General features: G+C 39.0%; 2 protein-coding genes across 3 annotated transcripts in view; one reads left to right on the top strand and one right to left on the bottom strand.

The window, feature by feature from the left end:
• The window catches only part of LOC146608622 (gamma-aminobutyric acid receptor subunit beta-3-like), an 83,573-nt gene extending 75,091 nt beyond the window's left edge, over positions 1 to 8,482 (bottom strand). For both annotated transcript variants that reach the window (XM_085347949.1, XM_085347950.1), the window contains exon 1: positions 8,334 to 8,482. In XM_085347949.1, coding sequence (XP_085204075.1) covers positions 8,334 to 8,482 — 149 coding nt within the window. The remainder of the gene's footprint in view (positions 1 to 8,333) is intronic.
• LOC146608621 (gamma-aminobutyric acid receptor subunit alpha-5-like) overlaps positions 1 to 18,048 on the top strand; it is a 37,976-nt gene extending 19,928 nt beyond the window's left edge. Inside the window, exons 7-11 of the mRNA XM_085347951.1 lie at positions 261 to 404; positions 10,083 to 10,235; positions 10,500 to 10,711; positions 14,497 to 14,792; positions 17,931 to 18,048. Of these exons, the coding sequence (XP_085204077.1) occupies positions 261 to 404; positions 10,083 to 10,235; positions 10,500 to 10,711; positions 14,497 to 14,792; positions 17,931 to 18,048 (923 nt within the window). The remainder of the gene's footprint in view (positions 1 to 260; positions 405 to 10,082; positions 10,236 to 10,499; positions 10,712 to 14,496; positions 14,793 to 17,930) is intronic.
• The last annotated feature ends 3,619 nt before the right edge of the window (positions 18,049 to 21,667 follow it).

The following is a 21,667-nucleotide window of genomic DNA, read 5'->3' as shown; positions in this document are numbered from 1 at the left end:
CACACATTTTACAGACATACTAGACAAATTCTGCTCTTGGCCTCAAGCCTGCAGTCTAATCAAAAAGTGCTAGAGAGGCTCTGCATCAGCTCCACACACGGGGAGCTACACATAATGAGTGATGACAGGGTTGTAACTCACTCTAATATGTTAATAATCTACTCTGCTGTAAACAAACAGGGTTTCACTTCCACTTTGAATGTCATCATATTAAGAGCAAAACACTTAAATCAGAATAATCTTTCCTGTCTGTCTCTCAGATGCCTATCCTGTGTCAGAAGTCGTCTACACTTGGACTGAGGGAGCTAAAGAATCTGTGGTGGTGGCAGAGGATGGCTCCAGACTCAATCAGTATCATCTTGTTGGACAAAGTGCTAACACAGAGGATATACACACAAGCAGGGGTATGTGCTATTTTAATAACTCTGTAGTAATAATATTAACAGCAGTGTGCTTCTATTGCTAGTAGCAAAGTATTAAGAATGGATGGATTAGTGAAATAAGTTGTGGCAGAGATAAAAGTAATATACTTAATCCCAAATGATGGAATATTTTGTGATATTAGGGGAAAAAATAGAGATTAGGTAACACAGCAATATAAGAACTGGAGCCCCAGTAGACAGTTACTGTATAGGATACATAGTACAATAAAAACAAAAATAGGATGACTTAACTATTACCGTTGAACACAAATACAAGCTGTCAACTGGACAAACACTACACCACTCATTAATAAGGATAGAAATATTCAATAATTTTCTAATTATTAACACACACAACAAATCCAATACTGCTTACTTGATCATGCTACAAATTACAGGAGTTTTGTAAAGCTTAGTTTAACCAATAGTTTAGTTTAACTTAGTTTAGCCCATTTGTGTAGGCATGTAAGGATACTTACATATGTTGCTGGTGTTAATGCAGTTTAGCTACGCAACAAGCTAGCAGTTACTGTTTCTAACTCGAGTACTGGTTATTAGTGGAAGATTGTATTCATACAAACATAGTATTACAACATTGTCTACATGTCCACATTTAATATGGGAACTTTATTTCTTCATCATAACTGTGGTGATACAATGGCAAGCTAATGTTAGCTTCATCGCTTCAGCTAGCATCACAACAAAACTGTAAATATTCAGTGGCATCAAAACTGTACCTATGAACTAGGTTGTTTTGAACAACCTATAAAATTTATCTTTTGGCAGGAAAATGGAAAAATAAGTAGAGTGATTTACTGAAATATTAGCAAACATAAATGAAAATACAGAATAAGGCAAAAACAGAGTATGCATAAAACAACAAGTTGAAAATGTCAAATATTTGGTATGAGCGCCTTTATTCTTCAACATAGCCTGAACTATTTTAAGCTAGCTTTCTTTATGTAGTCTTCAGGAATAGGTCTCTTGAAGAACATTCAAAGCTTATCTTTGGATGTTGGCTGTTTTTGGTTTGTTCTCTGTCATGACGCCACTCTGCTTAATGTTAAGATAGGGGCTCTGGGGAGGCCAATCCATCACCGATCATGTTCCATTGTGTGTTTATTAAAGCTGTTGCCAATCAGATGTTTTTTAAATGTATTGTTTGGTCGATGAAAATCTGACAATACTTTGCTGCGCTCATCATTCTATCATTGAGAAGATCCCCAATATCACTTGCTTGCTTTGGAGCAAGTGGCTGCTTTTTGTTCAGGCTTTTTTGTCCGGTGTGTTTTATCGATGACTGTAGGCACTTACACTTACACTATTATGTTGATTACACATAATAATGACAAGTTCAACTGAAACCTTTAAATTTGCTTGGATTCATCACAACATAAGACACGTTGAAATAATTTTGGGTCCAGTTTTTGTAAAGTTTGGCCCTTCTTTTCCTCAAAAATGGCTTGAGGCTATCCTTGACACTGGCAAACAGCAAATGGGCCAATTTCCATGTTGATTCTGTGAGGACATTAAGATGGTATTCATGTCCTGTTCATCTTCTTTTGTCCTACACTTGTCTAGTTTCCTTAAAACACAGTGTACGAGTGTACGAGTGTACGTGATGTAACATTTGGCATTTTCAAACACTTTGTGTTTGAAAAGCATCTTTTTACAAAGAGCCCAAACATACCATTTAAAATGAGTTCATTGATGACCCATCTGTTTCTATTTGTGTTAGTTGTTTTTTATTTATCGGGATTCACTCTTCGTCCATAAACCTCAACTACTGTACAAAAACAATTAAAACCATATGATGTTATAAACTACTTGTACCATCTGTTATTTAAGTAATAATTCTGAGTTAGCTCTTTTTTACAGGTGTAGAGACCTTTGTCAGCATATTTGTTTACCATCAGAGCAGATTTAATGAAACAGATGCAACTGAAATGCCGACGTTTAGCTTTAATTTAAGGATTCGGACAAAAATATTGCATCAGCTGTATTTATATACAAACTGCCCTATTTTCTGGAGCTAAAATATTATTGGGGAGTTGACTCTGGCTTATTTCTGTATTTTTTCACAAGTTAAGCAGGTTAAAGGTCCAGAGATGATTCCAAGTGTGGCATTTGCATTTGGAAGTTGTTTCTGTGAACTGAAGCAAAGGTTGAAGGACCTCTTAAGGCAAAGAGAATATTCTATCCTTAGACTGGAAAACAAACATATCTGAAAGGGAGCAGAAACTTGTCAAATCAGCAGTTCGGCTCTTGCTGAGAAAAAAAGAAAGCATTGGAGAGCTCGTCAACAGAAACAGGTCCTTAAATCCATAAAAGACAAAAGTGGTGGATGTTGGCAAGATCATTTCCACGGGAAAGACAAAAAAAACCCCACAGGATGCACCAAGTGTGGAAGTCACTGCATTGATTGCAAGATGCAAAACATTTATGTTTAGCTAGCCACGCTAGCTTGCTGGACAGATGAAAATACAGCAGAGCTGGGAAGAAACAAAAGGAAAAAAGATCTAAAATGACTCATAATCTGAATAAAGTAGAGACAATTTGATGCAGGGGTACACATAGCTTCCTATGACACTAGGTCACAGGTGTTTGTTGGTGATTTGACAAAACAAAAGTGTACTGAGCAGTGTGTGTACACACTGAGCGACTTGCAGTCAAGTTAACTGGATGTCATCTCAGCGAACAGATGAACAATGAGCCAGACCATGCTGACAAAAGTAACCCAGGAGATTTTGAAAAATATAAAAAAAAGGTGGACTATTGTGCAGGCAGCAACTAAACACTGCTACAGTAAAAGCCTCGGCGGGAAACCTTTTCTCTGCTGATTGGCCACGGATTCCAGACTTCAGGAAGTCATCATCAAAGGATCACTGACAAAGTTTAAAAAAGATTTTATTACGATTATATTAAATTATTGCACTACATTTAATTCTCTAAAAAAGGGACGGTACATAAGAATGTAATTAGTTCATTAGTCAAATCTATATTTTTTTTTAACCCCTTAACATCTGGATTTAAGAGGTTAAATTCAACTTTGGGTTAATTTAACATTGATTGTTCAACTTCAAATATGTTGTGTTGTGTACAAACATTATGAAAACTGTGCCACTGTTCAAAACTTTTTTTAAGTTATAAAATTTTTAAAAAATTGTTAATTATTTATTATTTTCATTAAATAAAGAAACCTCAATCAGAACATAGTGCAAGCATTGCATTGTGTATTTTTCATTAGCACTGAGGTGAATTATGTTGCACGGTACGAATTAGTTAAGGTGATGTAACTAATTCTAGATTAGGGAAGATAAACACTGTAGGGAGAAATGGATGTGCTGCGAGGTGGAGAGGAAATGTGGGAAACATTATCAGTAGTTAAGAGTCAATGAGTGGAGGCTAGTGCAGAGTAGCCTATCCCTCTCACAACCAGCTGTCTACAGGCTCGGACAGCCCTGTCAAACAACACTTATCCCTGCACACACGCACACACATAGAAGCATGCGCGCACATGCACACATACACAAATCGAGAGAGACCTGAGTCCTAGGGTTAATCCCCCATCCAACCACCCATCAGCTTTTGCATAAGAAGATGACATCACAGCTCAGTGAGGGATTGGCTGGGTGTGTCTGTGTGTTTGCTGGTGTGTGCATTTGTATATTTATCTTTGTATCAAATGTCGTCACTGTGACAGTCACACAGCAGGGTCATTGTGACAATAAGCTGGAGGACCAGAAGTTACTTCTTTATTGTGGGGGTTAGGACTTTAAAGTTTTTAGGCTTTAAGGTGAAGCGTTAAACCGGGTTGCTTTTACAGGAGACATTTTACTTTAAGGTGATTATACAGGAAACGATTTAAGTGAAAAAATAATCACGATAATAACAATTTAGGTCTTTGCCAAGCTAGAGTAAAAAAAAAAGTGTGTGTGTTTGTGTGTGGCCTTTGTGCATGTTGGGATTGGACGGCCTCACTTTGACACGTGGGGCTGGTAGGGTGTGGTGTGGGTGTTGAAAGTCATCTGCTTAATACTCTTATGTAAAACCAAACTGTAATACACTTTCCTCTAGTATCTAGTAGAACCGTTATTAAAAGTGTGGATTTCCCCTCCTTTTTTTATTTGCGTACCACAGCTCTTTAAATATTTGCTTGGTGACTCAATGGTTTAAGTGAAAGGCTAAAGCTCTTGTTGGTTAAAGGACTGATGACTGCCTGGCTAGTAGGTTATAACACTGAATGGTTTGACATGTTAATTAATGTGCTAGTTAATGGTAGAAGCTAGTAGCTCACAGAGTAACTGCATGTTTATTTCTAGGATCTACTAGGTTGAGGGTCAATTTTAGCCCAAAAGTGTAGATGACACTTAATTTGAAAGGTAAGATCTTAAAATTTCAACAGCTTAGCATTTGGTTAAAACAAACCCAGCTCTAACCCTATGACAGGTGGATGTGAAGAGGTTAAATGGTGGCTTCTTGCAAATGTGAATACTTTTGCAAGAAGCCAAGAGTTACATAAGTCTAGTTTCTAACTGCTGCACTGAAAAGCATTTGGTTGACTACACTGTAAAAAAAATGTAATATAAAAGTATGTTACTGTATATTTTACAGTTTTGTACTGTTCTTCTAGAATATCATTAAATATACATAAATAGGTTGTGATTTTACATTTCAAATGTAAATCAACGTAAAATCACTGTAAATGTAATAAAACATAATTTTCTTGTTTTTTAAATGTATCTGTCTGTACATATGCATATTTAGATTGTTAAAATACATTCACAAATGTATCATAATTTCACAAATATTTGTCCGTTATTTGAAAGATTGAACTGTTTAATTCAAATGTAATGCTATGGAAAAAATAAAATGATTCTTAACTTTTTTTACATCAAATAATAATTATTATTATTGTTATTTAGGGCAATTGTGGCTCAAGAGTTGGCAGTTCGCCTTGTAATCAGAAGATTGCCGGTTCGATCCCCGGCTCGGACACTCGTTGTGTCCTTGGGCAAGACACTTCACCTACCACCTACTGGTGATGGCCAGAGGGGAATTATAAAGTGGAATTGTAAAGCACTTTGAGGGTCTCAAAAAGCGCTATATGAATGCAATCCATTATTATTATTTAAACCAACTGTTAACTGTATATTTCTGTACATTTAAGTATTATTATTCATATTGCCGCATTCATTGACCTTGTTTATAGGTAATTTCATTGGTTGATCACATTAAAATGTACCTAATTTAATGTTTAAAAGCACTTGAAAAAGGCAAAATCCCATGTAAAATTAGGGCAACAAACTGTATTGTCATTACTGAAAATAACTGTATTTTCATGAGAAAGTTATTTTCTGTTATTTTCTGTTATTATTTTGGCGCCCCAGCTGCCAGAATATTACTGGTTTTTTTAGGATTTTTTTTTTTTTACGGTGTAGTTGATTCTAGAAACCTGGTTTAAAGACACAGTAATGTAGTTACAGTAAAAGGAAAAAAATGGTGAGAAATTCATCCACTGTACATGGAAGCTGTTTCACTGATCTTTACAAACCTGTGTTTACATTTAGGGCCAATTACTGAGTTATGTGCTTAACCTGTTAATATCCACCAGGTCGCTAGCAACCTGTTTTTGACTTAGAGTTTAGTGTAGGTTTAGCCACATGCTAAATTATGTGATTTTCAAAAATTAGTAAATGGTCTACTTCAAACTATTAAAATTTGTTTAAAGCATCTCCATTTGGATCATTTTTTGTTTGCTTAGTTGCATATTTCTGCCACTAACACCACCCAGAAAACCCTAAAGCAGGTGTAAGTGATTTGAGTTTTTGAACAAATATAAACAAATCACTTGTACTTGCACAAAAATTGTTCTAAAATATAGCCACCCAGCCCCCAACTTAACATATAGAGGGCTGAGGCTGGATGTAGACCATGTGGCTGTGCACATGGGTGTGCAAAAAGTCAGAGCAAACCAAAATAGCACAGTATCTAAATTTCTTGTCAAATGAAGTTGTAAGAATGTCGCATCATCCAACCCTTTGGAGATAAATTAATCCAACCGATTCCTTCTCATATGGCTGATCAGATATAAACAATATATACTCTAAGTATAATAACTATGATACAGTATTTATGTTCATATGTTGTATTTGATAGTACTAATGATATTACCCAAATCATCGAGCCACCATCTGGTGTCGTGCCTGCTACCACAAAAAGCTAAACATTATCCGAGAATTCCATTTATCTCCAGGACCAAAGGCGGTAAATCATTCATGCAGCTCAAAGCTTCTGTCTGGAAACTGCCCAAATCAGTGGTGGAGATTGCTGATGAGCTTGAGCTCTGGGGTCACATTCAGCCCAGAAGGTTAATTTACTGTTTATATCTTTGACTCTCTCACTAATAACTTTGACAGACCAAATATGACACTCTAAGATGTGCCAGATCTGAGCTCTGGTTTTTGATCTTGCACTTTTCCCTATTGTGTTAAATGAAATATTGAATGCAGTGAACAGGTGTTACCGAGGGTGCAGTGACAGATGGGAATTAGAGGTTCTACTTTCTGAAATTTTCTTTTCTTAAATATATATAGCAGTTGTTCTGTTACATGGTCCTAAAAGTTTGAAGACCACAGTAATACAAGGAAATCTGATCGCCTCAACTGAATGGCTTTAGTCCAACATGTTAGTATGTAGAGTAATAGTGGAGGAAAACATTTCAGTCTTGTTAACAAATAATTTTATAGATGCAGTCCTAACCTGTAACATTGCATCTGTCAAAACCTTTATGTCTAACTGTATGCAGGGATACGGTTTGAGATTTAAGATTAACCTCGTTTGCCATGTCCACCTAGGGTTACGGTTTGGGGTTTTTTTTAGCCACAAGCAAAAGGACACACTTTCAGAGAAGAATACACTTTGGCATTACAGTTTTTCAGTGAAAAGCTTTTCAACTGGGCCTTTCCAGACAAGAAAAAACTTTAACAAATTTGATCTCTAACCATAACTCCAGATGGGACCACCTGGTGGTTGCTAAGCAGTTACATTTAGTAATATTAGCTATTTCTTGACAATGAACATTGATAATGAGTGGCTCCATAATACAGTGGCTTATACATTTGCCTAGCAAGCCAGATATTCCTGGTTTGAGTCTGAGAGGAAACACGTCTCTCGGTTGTGTCAGGAAGGATATCTGGTGTACAGATCTGCGAAAGCAAGTGTGTGGCGCTACATGTTGTGACCCCTTGTGAATACGGGACTAGCTAAAAGTAGCTAATGAACAGTATTCATGACGTTTTGTGTGTCAGATGCTGGATGGTGTTTGACTTTAATTACAACACTAATCTGAGGCACTCCCCCTTGAGGATGTGAAAGTGGAGATAAGTGAGGGAGTTTTTCTTTAAAGACCTGACATCTTTAGGGTCACGGCTTCTTCCGTCTCAGATACTTTCCTTAAATAACTCCCTGACTCTAAAAGCAGATAAGGCTTACTCTAGCAACAGTTACGTCTACAGTTTGCAGGGACCTCAGGGCTTGTCAGGAACCTTTGCGACGTCAGTGTTGGGACAAAACGCCATATCCTGTGAACCTCTGAAGACCCATCTGGTCACCAGTAACCCATTTAGGGTTAGGAATGGGCTTGGTGTTAGCCTTAATGTCTAGCAAATATCTAATGAACAGTTTTTTTTAGTTTGTATCTTAATACTTTTCTTTTAAGGTACTATAAAAACACTACCACTACCCCTCCCATTATGTCTAACCCTGACACTTGATGCATTGACACTGACTTACCGGGTGTTAAGAAGTTAAATGATCTAGAAGGACATTTTCCAGAGAATAATAAATCATTTTAAATGCTGTGCACACAGCTTTGGCAAAACAGGGCAAAACAGTTTCCCTCCAACTCACCAGTTTACCAGCATGGCTGCATTGTTGCTTGACACAAAAGGGAGTTCCCCACAAACACTGTGAAATACAGATCCTTGGGAGAAAAGTAAAATCCACCAGAGGAGCATGGTCTTCCTCTTTCCTTTGCCCCCGGTCCTTTCAGGATCCATGCATCAAGTGCAAAGGTAACCCTTTGCAAGGGATGTGTCTGGATGATTCCAGCAGGTGTAGAAGTGGACTGGGTAGTTGTGAACCAGGTGGCCTGGAGTCATGAAGGCATCAGAAGGCCCGAGCGATTAGGTAGAAGAGAGAACTAAGCATGCTGGGGAACTCCAGATCGAGGCATGGCAGTGACAGTGACGTTGATAAGTGTGCGTAGTGGCCGTTCGTCCTCAACACAGGGCAGCTGCAAAATAGAGAAATTTCCCCCGGTTTTAAGCTGATGTCAGCTGATGAGTTCAGCGCGCTTTCTGAATTGCTTTTTCTGTCCTCCCCAAGCCAGTCAGTTCCATGAAGAGCGTTGGAGGTACCAGAAAAATAAAAAGAAAGAAAAACAACATAAAAAGAAAAAAAGAGGTATGCAGATATATCTACACGGCTATCCCCCCTCCATCCCACCAGTGATTAGAAGCAATGAGTGTCCGTCTCCGTGGCTTAGAGCGTGCGCTGAGGTGTGTGTCAACAGCTAGAGATCATCCTTCATGTGTGTTTGACTGTGTCTACGTGTGTTAGAGCCTGGATTGGCAGGGTGGAAAGGGGCGGGGTTTGGAGCTCAGCAATGGATCCCAAGACAGGAAGCCTCAGCACCCCCCTCAACCCCCCCCCCCCCCCCCCCTGCTTTTTAACTCCCTCTCTTTGCGCTCACTGATGGCAGGATGCAGATTGTAACCAGGGATTAGGGAGGTTCAAAAATCCGATTGTGCCTGGAGAAAGCCTCATGTATTACTCTGTTTGTGTGTGTGTGTGTGTGTGTGTGTGTGTGTGCGTGCGTGCGTGCGTGCGTGCGTGCGTGCGTGCGTGCGTGCGTGTGTGTGTGTGTGTGTGTTTGTGAGGGAGAGAGAGAGCGGCTTGTGTACGTGTGCCCCAGTGTATGGAATACAGTCATTAGGTTTTTCATAGTTTACCAGCACCTGCAGTCACAAACTGCTGCTGGCAATGGAGATTTTTATTTAAAACCCTCAAATGCAATCTTCTGTTGTTTAGCAGAGTATTCTGTCCTCCCACTTCCCACCTCTCAACACACTTTTTACCTCCCACTGTCATGGCCCATTGTTGAACCCAGACATTAACTGCATAATAATCTATTCTCGTGTTCTCACAGTAATTAACACCACTTACGCTAATTTTTCCTTTTAATAACAGACCTGAAGTCAGGTTCATTTTGCTGTTATGTTTAACTGAAATGTTCTCTTTACACATTTTCACCAGTCTCCAACACCTCTGATTATTTCATTAGTCTAATGGTAGAATAGTGGAAAGAAGGGGAGCTTCTCAAATGACACTTTTCATTCCTTTTATCCAGTGACTAAGCACCATTGCAGCCAGTTTACTTGTTTTTTTGATCACACAGCTGGTAGTTTGTTCTAAAATAAAGACATGCCCAATGCGGTAGACTAAACATCTTTTGTTCAGTAAGGAGGTCAAGTCGCACATTAATAATTCCTCTATTCTCAAAGTGCATCTTTAAGTAGATATTTCTGTTATTAGGACGCTGTTGTTTGTTGTCCTTATCTAACCTTATATCCTTTTTATTTGCTTCTTTCCCCTCAGGACAGTATACAGTGATGATGGCCCATTTCTTCCTGAAGAGGAAGATTGGATATTTTGTCATCCAGACGTATATGCCATGTTTCATGACTGTAATCCTGTCCCAGGTGTCATTTTGGCTGAACAGAGAGTCAGTTCCTGCCAGAACTGTTTTTGGTGAGTGAAGCTGCTTACGTACTAATCCTTAAAAAAAAAAAAGTAAAAAAACTTCTTATTTAACTGGGTAATATTTCCATCATGCGCATTCATACCAGGGAGAATAATAACAGTCGCTCACTGAACAGCAGCACTGCACAAGCTGACAGTTAGGAGTTATTAAAGTGCCCACCTTCACTGAGTGAGGCCAGTCTGTCATTTGTTTCCAGCTGGCTCATAAAAACTAAATTTAAAATCGTCATGTCTAACTTTGTTTGCACCCAGGGGTGACCACTGTGCTGACCATGACCACCCTTAGCATCAGTGCGAGGAACTCGCTCCCCAAAGTGGCCTATGCTACAGCCATGGACTGGTTCATTGCCGTCTGCTATGCTTTTGTCTTTTCTGCCCTCATTGAGTTCGCAACAGTGAACTACTTCACCAAGAGGAGCTGGGCTTGGGATGGCAAGAAGGCTATGGAAGCACAACACCCTAAGGTACAATTTGTGGGTACTTTGATACACATTTAAGAGTTTATCCTCAGATCATCCAGAAATACCAAAAACGCAAACTTGGCTATGACCTGTGGTTATGAAATATTAGCAGTTGGTTGCAGGGCCTACAAGTGCGGCAGTGTATTTGAGACATCAGCTAAGTTATTACAAACCAGATTGCAAAAAAGTTGGGACACTAAACAAATTGTGAATAAAAATTGAATGCAATGATGTGGAGATGGCAAATGTCAATATTTTATTCAGAATAGAACGTAGATGACAGATCAAAAGTTTAATCCGAGAAAATGTATCATTTCAAAGGAAAAATATGTTGATTCAAAATTACATGGTGTCAACAAATCCCAAAAAAGTTGGGACAAGTAGCAATAAGAGGCTGGAAAAAGTAAATTTGAGCATAACGAAGAGCTGGAAGACCAATTAACACTAATTAGGTTAATTGGCAACATGATTGGGCATAAAAAGAGCTTCTCAGAGTGGCAGTGTCTCTCAGAAGCCAAGATGGGTAGAGGATCACCAATTCCCACAATGTTGCGCAGAAAGATAGTGGAGCAATATCAGAAAGGTGTTACCCACCAAAAAATTGCAAAGACTTTGGAGTTATCATCATCAACTGTGCATAACATCATCCAAAGATTCAGAGAATCTGGAACAATCTCTGTGCGTAAGGGTCAAGGGCGTAAACCCATACTGGATGCCCGTGATCTCCGGGCCCTTAAACGACACTGCACCACAAACAGGAATGCTACTGTAAAGGAAATCACAGAATGGGCTCAGGAATACTTCCAGAAACCATTGTCAGTGAACACAATCCACCGTGCCATCCGCCATTTCCAGCTGAAACTCTACAGTGCAAAGAAGAAGCCATATCTAAGCAAGATCCACAAGCTCAGGCGTTTTCACTGGGCCAGGGATAATTTAAAATGGAGTGTGGCAAATGGAAGACTGTTCTGTTGTCAGACGAGTCACGATTCGAAGTTCTTTTTGGAAATGTGGGATGCCATGTCATCCGGACCAAAGAGGTCTAGGACAACCCAAGTTGTTATCAACGCTCAGTTCAGAAGCCTGCATCTCTGATGGTATGGGGTTGCATGAGTGCGTGTGGCATGGGCAGCTTGCATGTCTGGAAAGGCACCGTCAATGTAGAAAAATATATTCAAGTTCTAGAACAACATATGCTCCCATCCAGACGTCATCTCTTTCAGGGAGACCCTGCATTTTTCAACAAGATAATGCCAGACTACATTCTGCATCAATCACAACATCATGGCTGCGTAGGAGAAGGATCCGGGTACTGAAATGGCCAGTCTGCAGTCCAGATCTTTCACCTATAGAGAACATTTGGCGCATCATAAAGAGGAAGGTGCGACAAAGAAGGCCCAAGATGATTGAACAGTTAGAGGCCTGTATTAGACAAGAATGGGAGAGCATTCCTATTTCTAAACTTGAGAAACTGGTCTCCTCAGTCCCCAGACATCTGTTGAGTGTTGTAAGAAGAAGGGGAGATGCCACACAGTGGTGAAAATGGCCTTGTCCCAACTTTTTTGGGATTTGTTGACACCATGACATTTTGAATCAACATATTTTAACCTTAAAATGATAAATTTTCTCAGTTTCAACTTTTGTTCTGTGATTTATGTTCTATTCTGAATAAAATATTGACATTTGCCATCTCCACATCGTTGCATTCAGTTTTTATTCACAATTTGTTTAGTGTCCCAACTTTTTTGGAATCCGGTTTGTATCATATTCCACAAGAAACAAAGGAAGTGTTGCAAATGATTGATTATGTGAAATAACAATATTGTTGTGTTATGTTTTGTTATCTGACTGGTGCAAATGGTTATCTAACCTTATTGTGGAAATGACAGTCTTCACTAGTGGGGATAGTTACAAAGCTTTCTTCATTATGAATGAGCACACATCTTTTTATTGAATATTTGAAGAACCAGCAAAAAAAACAGAAACTCTTGTAGAGGACATAAAGTCAGAGATAGAAACAACAAGGAGCAGGTGCATCTAGCACAGGTAGAGCTGCTGCAAAAACCCACAGAGCTCAGCAGCCAGCGCAACAAATTCTGGATCCTTGGCTTTTAGTTAGCAGTTAGCATTAGCAGCACATGCTGCGTCCGATGTGAAAGTACCTTTATGCTGCGCACTGTGACTCACAGCCATGATCCCGGGTCAGCCCCGACTTTGTGTTAAACGAATCCTAAAGTATTTCTAACCACTGATATACCAAAACTTTATCCTTTCAACAGCTACTGAAAGTTAGGGGACCTAGCTTCTATCGAATCGTACTTGTACTTAAAACTTGAGTGCAGAGTTTCACACGTATTTTTTGGCTAAGTCCACACACACACAAATTCTTTTTACACATACAAATCTGTTTCACACACACACACACACACACACACACACACACACACACACACACACACACACACACACACACACACACACACACATTCTTTTTACACATACGAATCCTAATTTACAAGTACAAAACTGATTTACAAGTACAAAATATTTATGACCACAATTTGAGCCCACACAATTTCACTGACAAAAAAACTGAAGCACAGTTATTTATTTGATTATTTGTCAGATCATACCATAAAAAAAATCCAGAAGAAATTCAGTGACTCTACTCTAGGCCTCTAGGCTTATCTGAGAAACAGTACTACTTACTCTGTGGTACTATAGGGTTTTAAACAGTCTTAAGGTCATTACACACCGAACACACTGCAAAAACACCAAAGTGAAATTCCCAGTTCTTCGGATCCAAACTCGTTGTGTATTGTATAAACAGGCAGATCACATTTCACATGCACTGTGAAAAAAATTAAATCATTATAAAGCAATGATAAGCTGTTCCTGATGTTTCTGAACAAGAAAAGGAAGAAACTGAGATTCTGGGTTCCTCTAATTCTCATCAGGCAACACCAGGAAGAATTTCATGGTTTGATCCAGGAGTTGAAGCTGTATGACGACCACTTTCATACATATCTCGGGATGACAGCGGAGTAGTTTGAGCTGTTGTTGGCAGAGTTGAGACCACATCTGAGGAGGCAAAGAAATAATTACAGAGAGCTGATTGTATGTACCGTACTGGTGTGCCAAACATAATCTGATTGGTCAGATTTCTGCTTTTGGATCAGAAAAAGCAAGCTTGGTTCAAAAAAATAAATGCCGCAGTTTTGTCCAGCAAAATCACATCCGGTGTGTCAAGGCCTTCATGCCAAACTAATCATTTTCTGCCTTTAGCTACACAGTTAGCAAACAGATATTAGAGCAGTGTTACATTTACGTGGCACTGAAGCAAGTGAACTTCAGTATAAGTGTTGAAAAAAACAGTTAAGTACATAAATGCACTGTGAGTCATCAGGATATTGAAAGTCACTTCACAGCATGGATTACTATAAATTCTGCTTGGTTTAGTAATCCCAGTGATGTCTAGGACAACCGCCAGGCATCTGTTAACAGCTGCACTAAAACATATATGCACAGTGCAGTCATCATAAATAAAACTCAAACTGACAGAACACCAGTGGAAATCATGCTGCTAACTGATTGAAATTCAATAACTCAGCAGCCCACATTTTACCAGAATGTTCTGCCAGAAATATTTCACCTCAGTAAGGTCACTAATCACTCCAGACAGAACGAAAAACACAGATTCTTCTCAAGCCAGAAAAAAAAACTGTAACAGTAGAGCAAAATGAGGCTTGTAACTAACATTCTACTCAACGTGCTCTGTCCTGCCATAGAAACGAGACCCGATGGTTCTGTCCAAGAAGCCCAACAACGTGTGCTCGGCAGGTGTCAACTACACCCCCAACCTCACCAAGGACACGTCCATCTCCACCATCTCCAACACGACGTCGGTACACCTGCGTTCTGCTGAGACCAAGACGATGGACCCCAAGAAGACGTACAACAGTGTCAGCAAGATCGACAAGATGTCGCGGATAGTGTTCCCTGTCCTCTTCGGAACCTTCAACCTCGTCTACTGGGCCACGTACCTCAACAGAGAACCGTTGTCGAAAGGAGTTGTCATCTCAACGTAATCGCTCTTCTTATTGTTCCTTTTTTTCAGGGGCGTGGGGGGGGGAGGGGGGGGGCAGTTTGTGTCAGGGAGAAGGGAAGGTTGAGCCTAATAGAAGAGGGGTGATCCATAATGAAAGCAGCCATTGCTACATCTCTCCCTCCAGACTAAACAAATGTGAAAACAAAGAACAAAAACTATACTCACCTATTTAGATCAAGCACTTTGAATGGATGCAAGGCTTCACGATTCCCTTTCCTATTTTTCATGGCCTAAAAAACTGCATTTTAAGACTGCATTAACAGGAGAGAGGGTGCTTTGCTTCTTTCTCATCTGTTCTGCTGCAGTTTGCATGATTCTCACCCCCAAAAAGGGAACATGGACTCCTCTTTGTCTTGAACACCGACCATGTATATGTCAGTCATTGCTTAAACTATGGGAGCACACTTGGTCACTACTACCTGTAGAATTTAACAAAGTAATTTAATGCTTCATGTTCTTACTGCACTGGGCTCATAAACTCTGCAATCTAACTCGCATTTGAATTTTAAAACATGATTTTAAAATGTACCTAATTCCGCGCTATGAGAAAGACGCATCTCTCGAGATTGATGCTGCAAGTGCATTAATAATGTCGTTTTATGTCTCCTTTTTAAAAAAAAAAAAAAAATCTTGCCAATTCTTTTCCTCTGCCTAACGCAGAGGGTGCTTGTGTCTCTTGTTGTACATCTTTACTTGAAGATTCAAGAACTGTTGCTGCAGGCCTGGTTTCCCAAAAGCACTGGCAGTAAGAGTCTCAAAGTAAAATGTGAGAGGAAAAGAAGTTTTGAATTAAAAAGTCATCATTTAGGGCCAGCAAGAATGTTTGAAAAAAGTGGGGGTTTTTTCTGGCCTACTTACACGAGGGTGACTGGACGGCTGTGGCAGATGTGTTAGCACAAATTAAGGATTGGATATATGTGATTTAACAGAATTTTGAGCCTGGGTCACTCAGTTGGGAAACCAATATGCACAGTTGAGATACCAAATGGAGAGCAAGTCACATACAAATCAGGACAGCGATGTGGACAGTTTTGGGACTGTCGTTCAGAGATGTCCAGACACGCACCCTGCTAATGTGTCCACAGAGAAAACCAGACTCATGTACAGTTCATAACCCTGTTTTGGTTTTTTAAAAAACTGCTGGTGAAATTTACTAAATGAGTACTGTGACAATTTTGTAAGGCACTGACACAGCTGCTATGTATTTGTAAGTGTTCCATTTCCAAATGTGGGGAGGAAAGTATGTAACGTAATCATATGAATGTGGTTTTCTAAGGCTTGCGACAGGTAATTTGCTCCACACTGTGCCGTTATTTAACACCGAAAAGAGCATGCCTTATATTGCACCTGGATGCGATAGTTGTCGCAAGGAGCATTAATTTATGTGGAATGCCAAGGGGAGACGTTATCAGAATGAGCATGTAATTGGTTCGGGTATATGGCTGTGACAAATCTTTGGATCTGCCCTGTCAGCTGCTCACGCTGAACAGTTCGAGCCAAGCCCCACATATTTAGTGTATTTTGATATAACAAAGCAGAACATGCCGCAGAGCATCGGGGGCAAGGAGAGAATTACAAGATGTATACAAGCCATGGCTGTATAGCTGGTAGCAAGGTTAGTTTTTTTGCAGTGTGCAGAGCTGTTTGTAGGTTTTTTCATCGTGTTTCATCAAATAGGCAGCGGGTCATAGTGAAAATAGCAGAGAGCTCAAAAAATAAACAAACTCAAAAAATACACATTGAGCTCTGTAACATCACAAATCGACTTCATACATTTTGTCTACTTTTTAAGTTCTGTCCCAAAAGTATTTTAAGAAAAACTGTAATGTTTGTCAAAATGTCACTTTAACTGTGACGACCTTCGTTGGAGGTGTTCCTAAATATCAGGATTGTGCAGGTGGCTGTGAGTCAGATTCTTTCTTTTGACTTTAATAAATACCTGCAGACCCTTATGCAAAACAACACATTGCACTGTCACAGTACCGTCCTGGGTTTGCAAGTCGGTTGGGATTTGACAGTTAATAATGTTTTGTGTTGTGCGACACATCCTGCACATGGGCTGTTAAACAAATATTGTAGGTTTATAAGGCAGAGCTGGTTGTAGTAAAGTAATAAAGCAGTCTTGGGCTGCGTCAGCCTTTAAGACGACAGTTTCTGACGCAAGACTAATCATTGACCTTTTTAGTAGATTACCTGCAGAACCTTCCACTCCCACTGAGCTATTCTTTTTCACATACAAAAAGTGAATCAATAATTTTCTCACTCATGCCTCTTAATAGCAACACTTGAGAGCTCAGTTCATGCTTTGCACAAAGTCAAAGTATTCTGGGTCATTTAAGCATCTTCTGAGGCTGTTGGAAAATGTTAACTCCAGTCTACAGTGTGTTTGTGAAAGTGAAGTGCTGGGGGGAAAAAAGATGATTATTGTGTCATGTTTCTGGATTCCAGCAGAGCTATACTAGAAAGAAAACCTCACGCATATATCAGCAACAGGAGACAGAAATTCAACAGCTCAGCAGCTAACAGGTGACCAAAGATTGATTGTACCATGAACTGACTCATAACGGTCCACAAAAGTGAGCAACACAGCAGAGCTCTGTCCTCTCAGAATTACTTACTATTGGGTTCAATCGATGGGCTCAAGTTTATCAAAATTGCACCCTGATTTGCATTAATTTACTTCACCTCCGCGAGCTAATCCAATGTCACTGGACTGCATTGGTTTTTTTTCTCAGAATGTTTCTCTGTTTTGAAAGCTTGGTTCGACGAGGCCTTTAAGCTGCAAAGAATTTGGGGAAATAAGGCCGAGTGTCATGAGAGAATCATGTAAATAGCCTTTTTCGTTTTCAACGTAAACAAAAAGACAGATTGTCACATTTGTGTTCTGAAGCCCTTAGTAGAAAAAAAAAGCCCAATGTTGATGTTAATGATGTTATTGTCTTCAATATCTTTTTTCTTCTGTGTACTGTAGACTGTGAGTTTGTTTCGTTCGTTTCGTTTGTTTCGTTCTTGTGGCTTGTAGAAGAGCTGATCAAACGTGATCTTTGGACTGATTTGTATTTTATATCTACAGTGACTTAATTAAAGTGACGAGCACACATTTTGTCATTACAGCTCAAGCCTACCTGTTGCACAGCATGTGTTGGTTTGTGGTGAGACAAACTCAGGAATAAGAGGACCCCATGCTCCCAACAGAAATATCAGTTCTTCATATCTATCATATGGATTTTGAACACCAACCTCTCTCACCTGCTGCTGGGAACATTGTCCTCAAAAACTTTAGGCCGCTAAGCAGATATTTATACACTGGCTTGGTAAGAAACCATGTAAATAAGGGTGACATAAGCTGCTATCTGCTTTGCATTGTGTACTTAAGGTGGACTTAAGTGATTTTATTTTGACTTTGTGTGCCAGGATATGCTGTGGTATTTTCGTGCTGTTTAACTGATGTTGAAGCTGTCATTTATGGAAATCTAAGATCCAGCTTTCTGTCAGATCAGACAATGTTTCAGTTTCAGTGCAATGGCAGCCAAGTACAGGATACAGACGAGACATCTCCCCCCCACCAATCTGTAATCTGTCTGTTCCTCGACTTCCTGTTTGTATCTGACACATTATCAAGTAACAGTACACACTTTCTGTCTGTGTATTTCTGATTAGGTCTGCAGTAGTTGAGTTCTTCAACAAGTGTGTTTTTTAAACTAAACAGTTGTTTTTATTGAGCTTTATTTAAGCCTTGTTTTCTAACATATAACCAAAGGAACTATTACTGTAAAAAGTCACTGATAATGTCCCTGACAAACACATATAGCCTTCATTATTTTTTCTGTGGACAGCAGCTTCAGTCTGACAGAAGTTCACTGTATGGACAAAGGTACTGGGTCTCACCTGTTATTCTTTGAATGCTTGTATTTTCAGTCCCATTGCTTCAGCTGTGTAAAATCTAAAGAATCTAGGCCTGTACTCTTTTGTGCTTTTATTTGGGAAAGAATGGGTCTTTCTAAAGAGATCACTAATTTAAGAGTGCTACTGTAATAGAATGAGACATTGCAGCAAGTCCCTTCATCTAATTTTTTGTACCTTTCAGAAATTCCTCAGTAAGCTGTAAGTGGCATTTTTGCAAAAGTGGAAGTTTTTAGGGACCACAGCAACTGAGACACCAACTGGCAGGCCACGTAAAGTTAGAGAGTGAGGTTGCCAAGAGCTGGGGCATATAGTGCATAAGTGTAATCAACACTCTGCTGAAGTGCAGAGTTCCGAACCTCCTCCAACATTACCATCAGCACAAAAAACTGTATAGCAGGAGCTTCGTGCAATAGGTTTCCATGCAGCGCAGCTCCTGTAGGTAGCCCAGTACGTTTGTGCAAATAGTGTATCTCTACAACTATTAGCTTGTCCATAAATTTGGCTAATATGGTAACATTCATGGAAAATTTACAATAACTTTGGTGATCCTCTGACTTTTTCTAGTGCTGTCATCAGATCAAAATTACTGTGGCTGGTGGGTAATATATGGAAAAAATAAAAATAATCCTCCAGTCTATAAACTAAAAATAACATGAAAGTTCAAAAATTTTCAAAAAGAAATTATTTTGACTGTTAACAGGCTAAACAAATACAGCTTACATGATGTTATACCAGATTATAAATATCTGTACCCGCTGCTAAATGCCAGCATATTGGCGTCATCGTTGTTAGCATGTGGATATTAGCATTTAGCTGCATGTAGAATAATAGTAGGCAGACAGATGGATGAACACTTAAATTCAATACATTATAAATCCTCTGATGTTCTCAGTAATTTAATAAATATTTCTGACTGATAACAAGCTAAAATAACATATATGTAAAGTGGCCTTTGTTATACTCAGCATTTATGTGTTATGTTTGATAATATTTGTCATCTTTTTATCAATTTCTACTATTAGTAGCATGCTGGCATTAGCATTTTACTGCATGTAAAACAGTGATAGGCAAATAGCAAACAGTGACCTTCTGAAAAATTAATGAATTGAAGAATGAATTAATAAATCTATGTATAAGCATATTATACCATATTATTAATCATCTGAATAAAACAATGCTAATATCATAATAGGTTTTTAATGCTAGCCAGCTAAATTAATACAACTAACATGATTTATCTGCCTATTAATATTACACTTATTAGCATCAACCTTTTAGCTCTGTCGGTGTTAGCATACTGTACTTGATAGCTACATATTAGCTACATATAGAACGTTGACAATATTTGGCAAACAGACAAATATAGGATTTTATTTTTTCTGCTGTAGAAAACTCAATCATATTAACTATAGGACATCATATATTTAATACTACCCACATTATAATTCTGTCATTTCCAAAAATTCGGCAAAGCTAATATTATGTTAATATGCTAGGGGCTGAAAGAAGACAAGTAACTCACGTATATCAGCTCATTCACGTGAGCTGTCAGGTCAGAGGATCCCCATAGTGCTGAAACCTGGTAGACTTCCTCATGTCTGTGCACATCTTTCTTGGCGTAAACCAATGCACCCATCCATTTAACTATCTCTCTTTCTGGCCAAGAAACAACCCCACCCGCCTTCCTTCAGCCACTGTGACAGACTCATCTGCCATACATCTGTTAGAATAAGGGATTTAGTTCTGCTTAAGTTGCTTTCACCCATTCAGGGAAGCCCCTTACAGCAAAGGGCTTCTGTCCAATTTAAGCCCTGACTGGCCCAGCCCTCATGACAAACACTTGTTTTTCTCAGTGTGTTGTCTGGACAGCTGTGGCTGATGCATGTTAGGAACAAACTTAGGGTTGATTATATGCCCTTTATCCCAAGCTAGCTCATGGGCAGTGAAGCTGACTGACGCTTTGAACTCTTGGCTGGGGAATTTATTGCACATCCAGCAGCTGGTTTAAAGGACACTTGCGGAGCTACGATAGCAACAGTTGCCTGTTCAAGTAAGGCTAAAGGTGACCAATAAAATGCATAAAGTTGCTCATGTTTTTTTTTTTTCAAGAACTTTTTACAAGAATATTTACGAAGAACCCATCAAACAGACTTTGGCTTAATTTTACAAAAATGCAGCAAAGCCATTGTAGCTGGGCTTAAAAACGTATTTGTGTCACTCATTCTTTGTTTTATGTACTGTATTTGTTTTGTGTATTATACTGATAATGATCAAATAAAAAGGATTAGCAAAGATGCTATATAGTACATTGCAAACACTACTGTAGCTCAAATGTTGCTTTGTTGAATCCTGATTAAAGCTGCACATATAAAAGGAAATCTGACACTGGTATGTCTGAATCATGTTTGATTGTCTATTGATATTAAATGCTTTGATGAACTACTTAATGCAATTTGGGTCACTTAGAAACATTATTTTTACAAGTAATGCAAATTTGCTTTAATTTGATATAATGTGAAATTCATCAGAAAACTTTTTCTTTTCCATTTTTTTTCAGTTTGATCTGCCTAGTATCTAAGAGGGCATACAGAGGCCCATTGTCACTGTGTTTCAGTGGCATATGATATGCTGTGGTATTGTTTTCATAATGATATGGTAGATGATGACATGTGTTTATATTTTCCCAGTTAATGAAGCTGTCAGAGGTTTTAGTTTGACAAATAAACTCTTTATAGCTTAATTAAATGGGACCTGCTAAGCAAAAGTCAGCTTGTACTGCTCTATTAGCGGAGCAGTACACACCTTTATGTTAACCCCTCAGCTTTTCAGTTTCATGCACTGAATAACCTTCATTTATTAGGGCGCACGTCATTGTTTTCCCATACAGCCTTACACACAGTAAGCCAAATGGATTGCTGTGTGTAATGATGACATATTTCATCTGA

This window comes from Diplotaxodon limnothrissa, linkage group LG23, assembly GCF_057381915.1.
Source record: "Diplotaxodon limnothrissa isolate DT_005_m linkage group LG23, D_limnothrissa_male_GT1.1, whole genome shotgun sequence".
In the NCBI taxonomy this organism is placed as follows: Eukaryota; Metazoa; Chordata; class Actinopteri; order Cichliformes; family Cichlidae; genus Diplotaxodon; species Diplotaxodon limnothrissa.
Note: the sequence above shows the minus strand (reverse complement) of the source record. Positions and strands in the feature narration are given on the sequence as shown.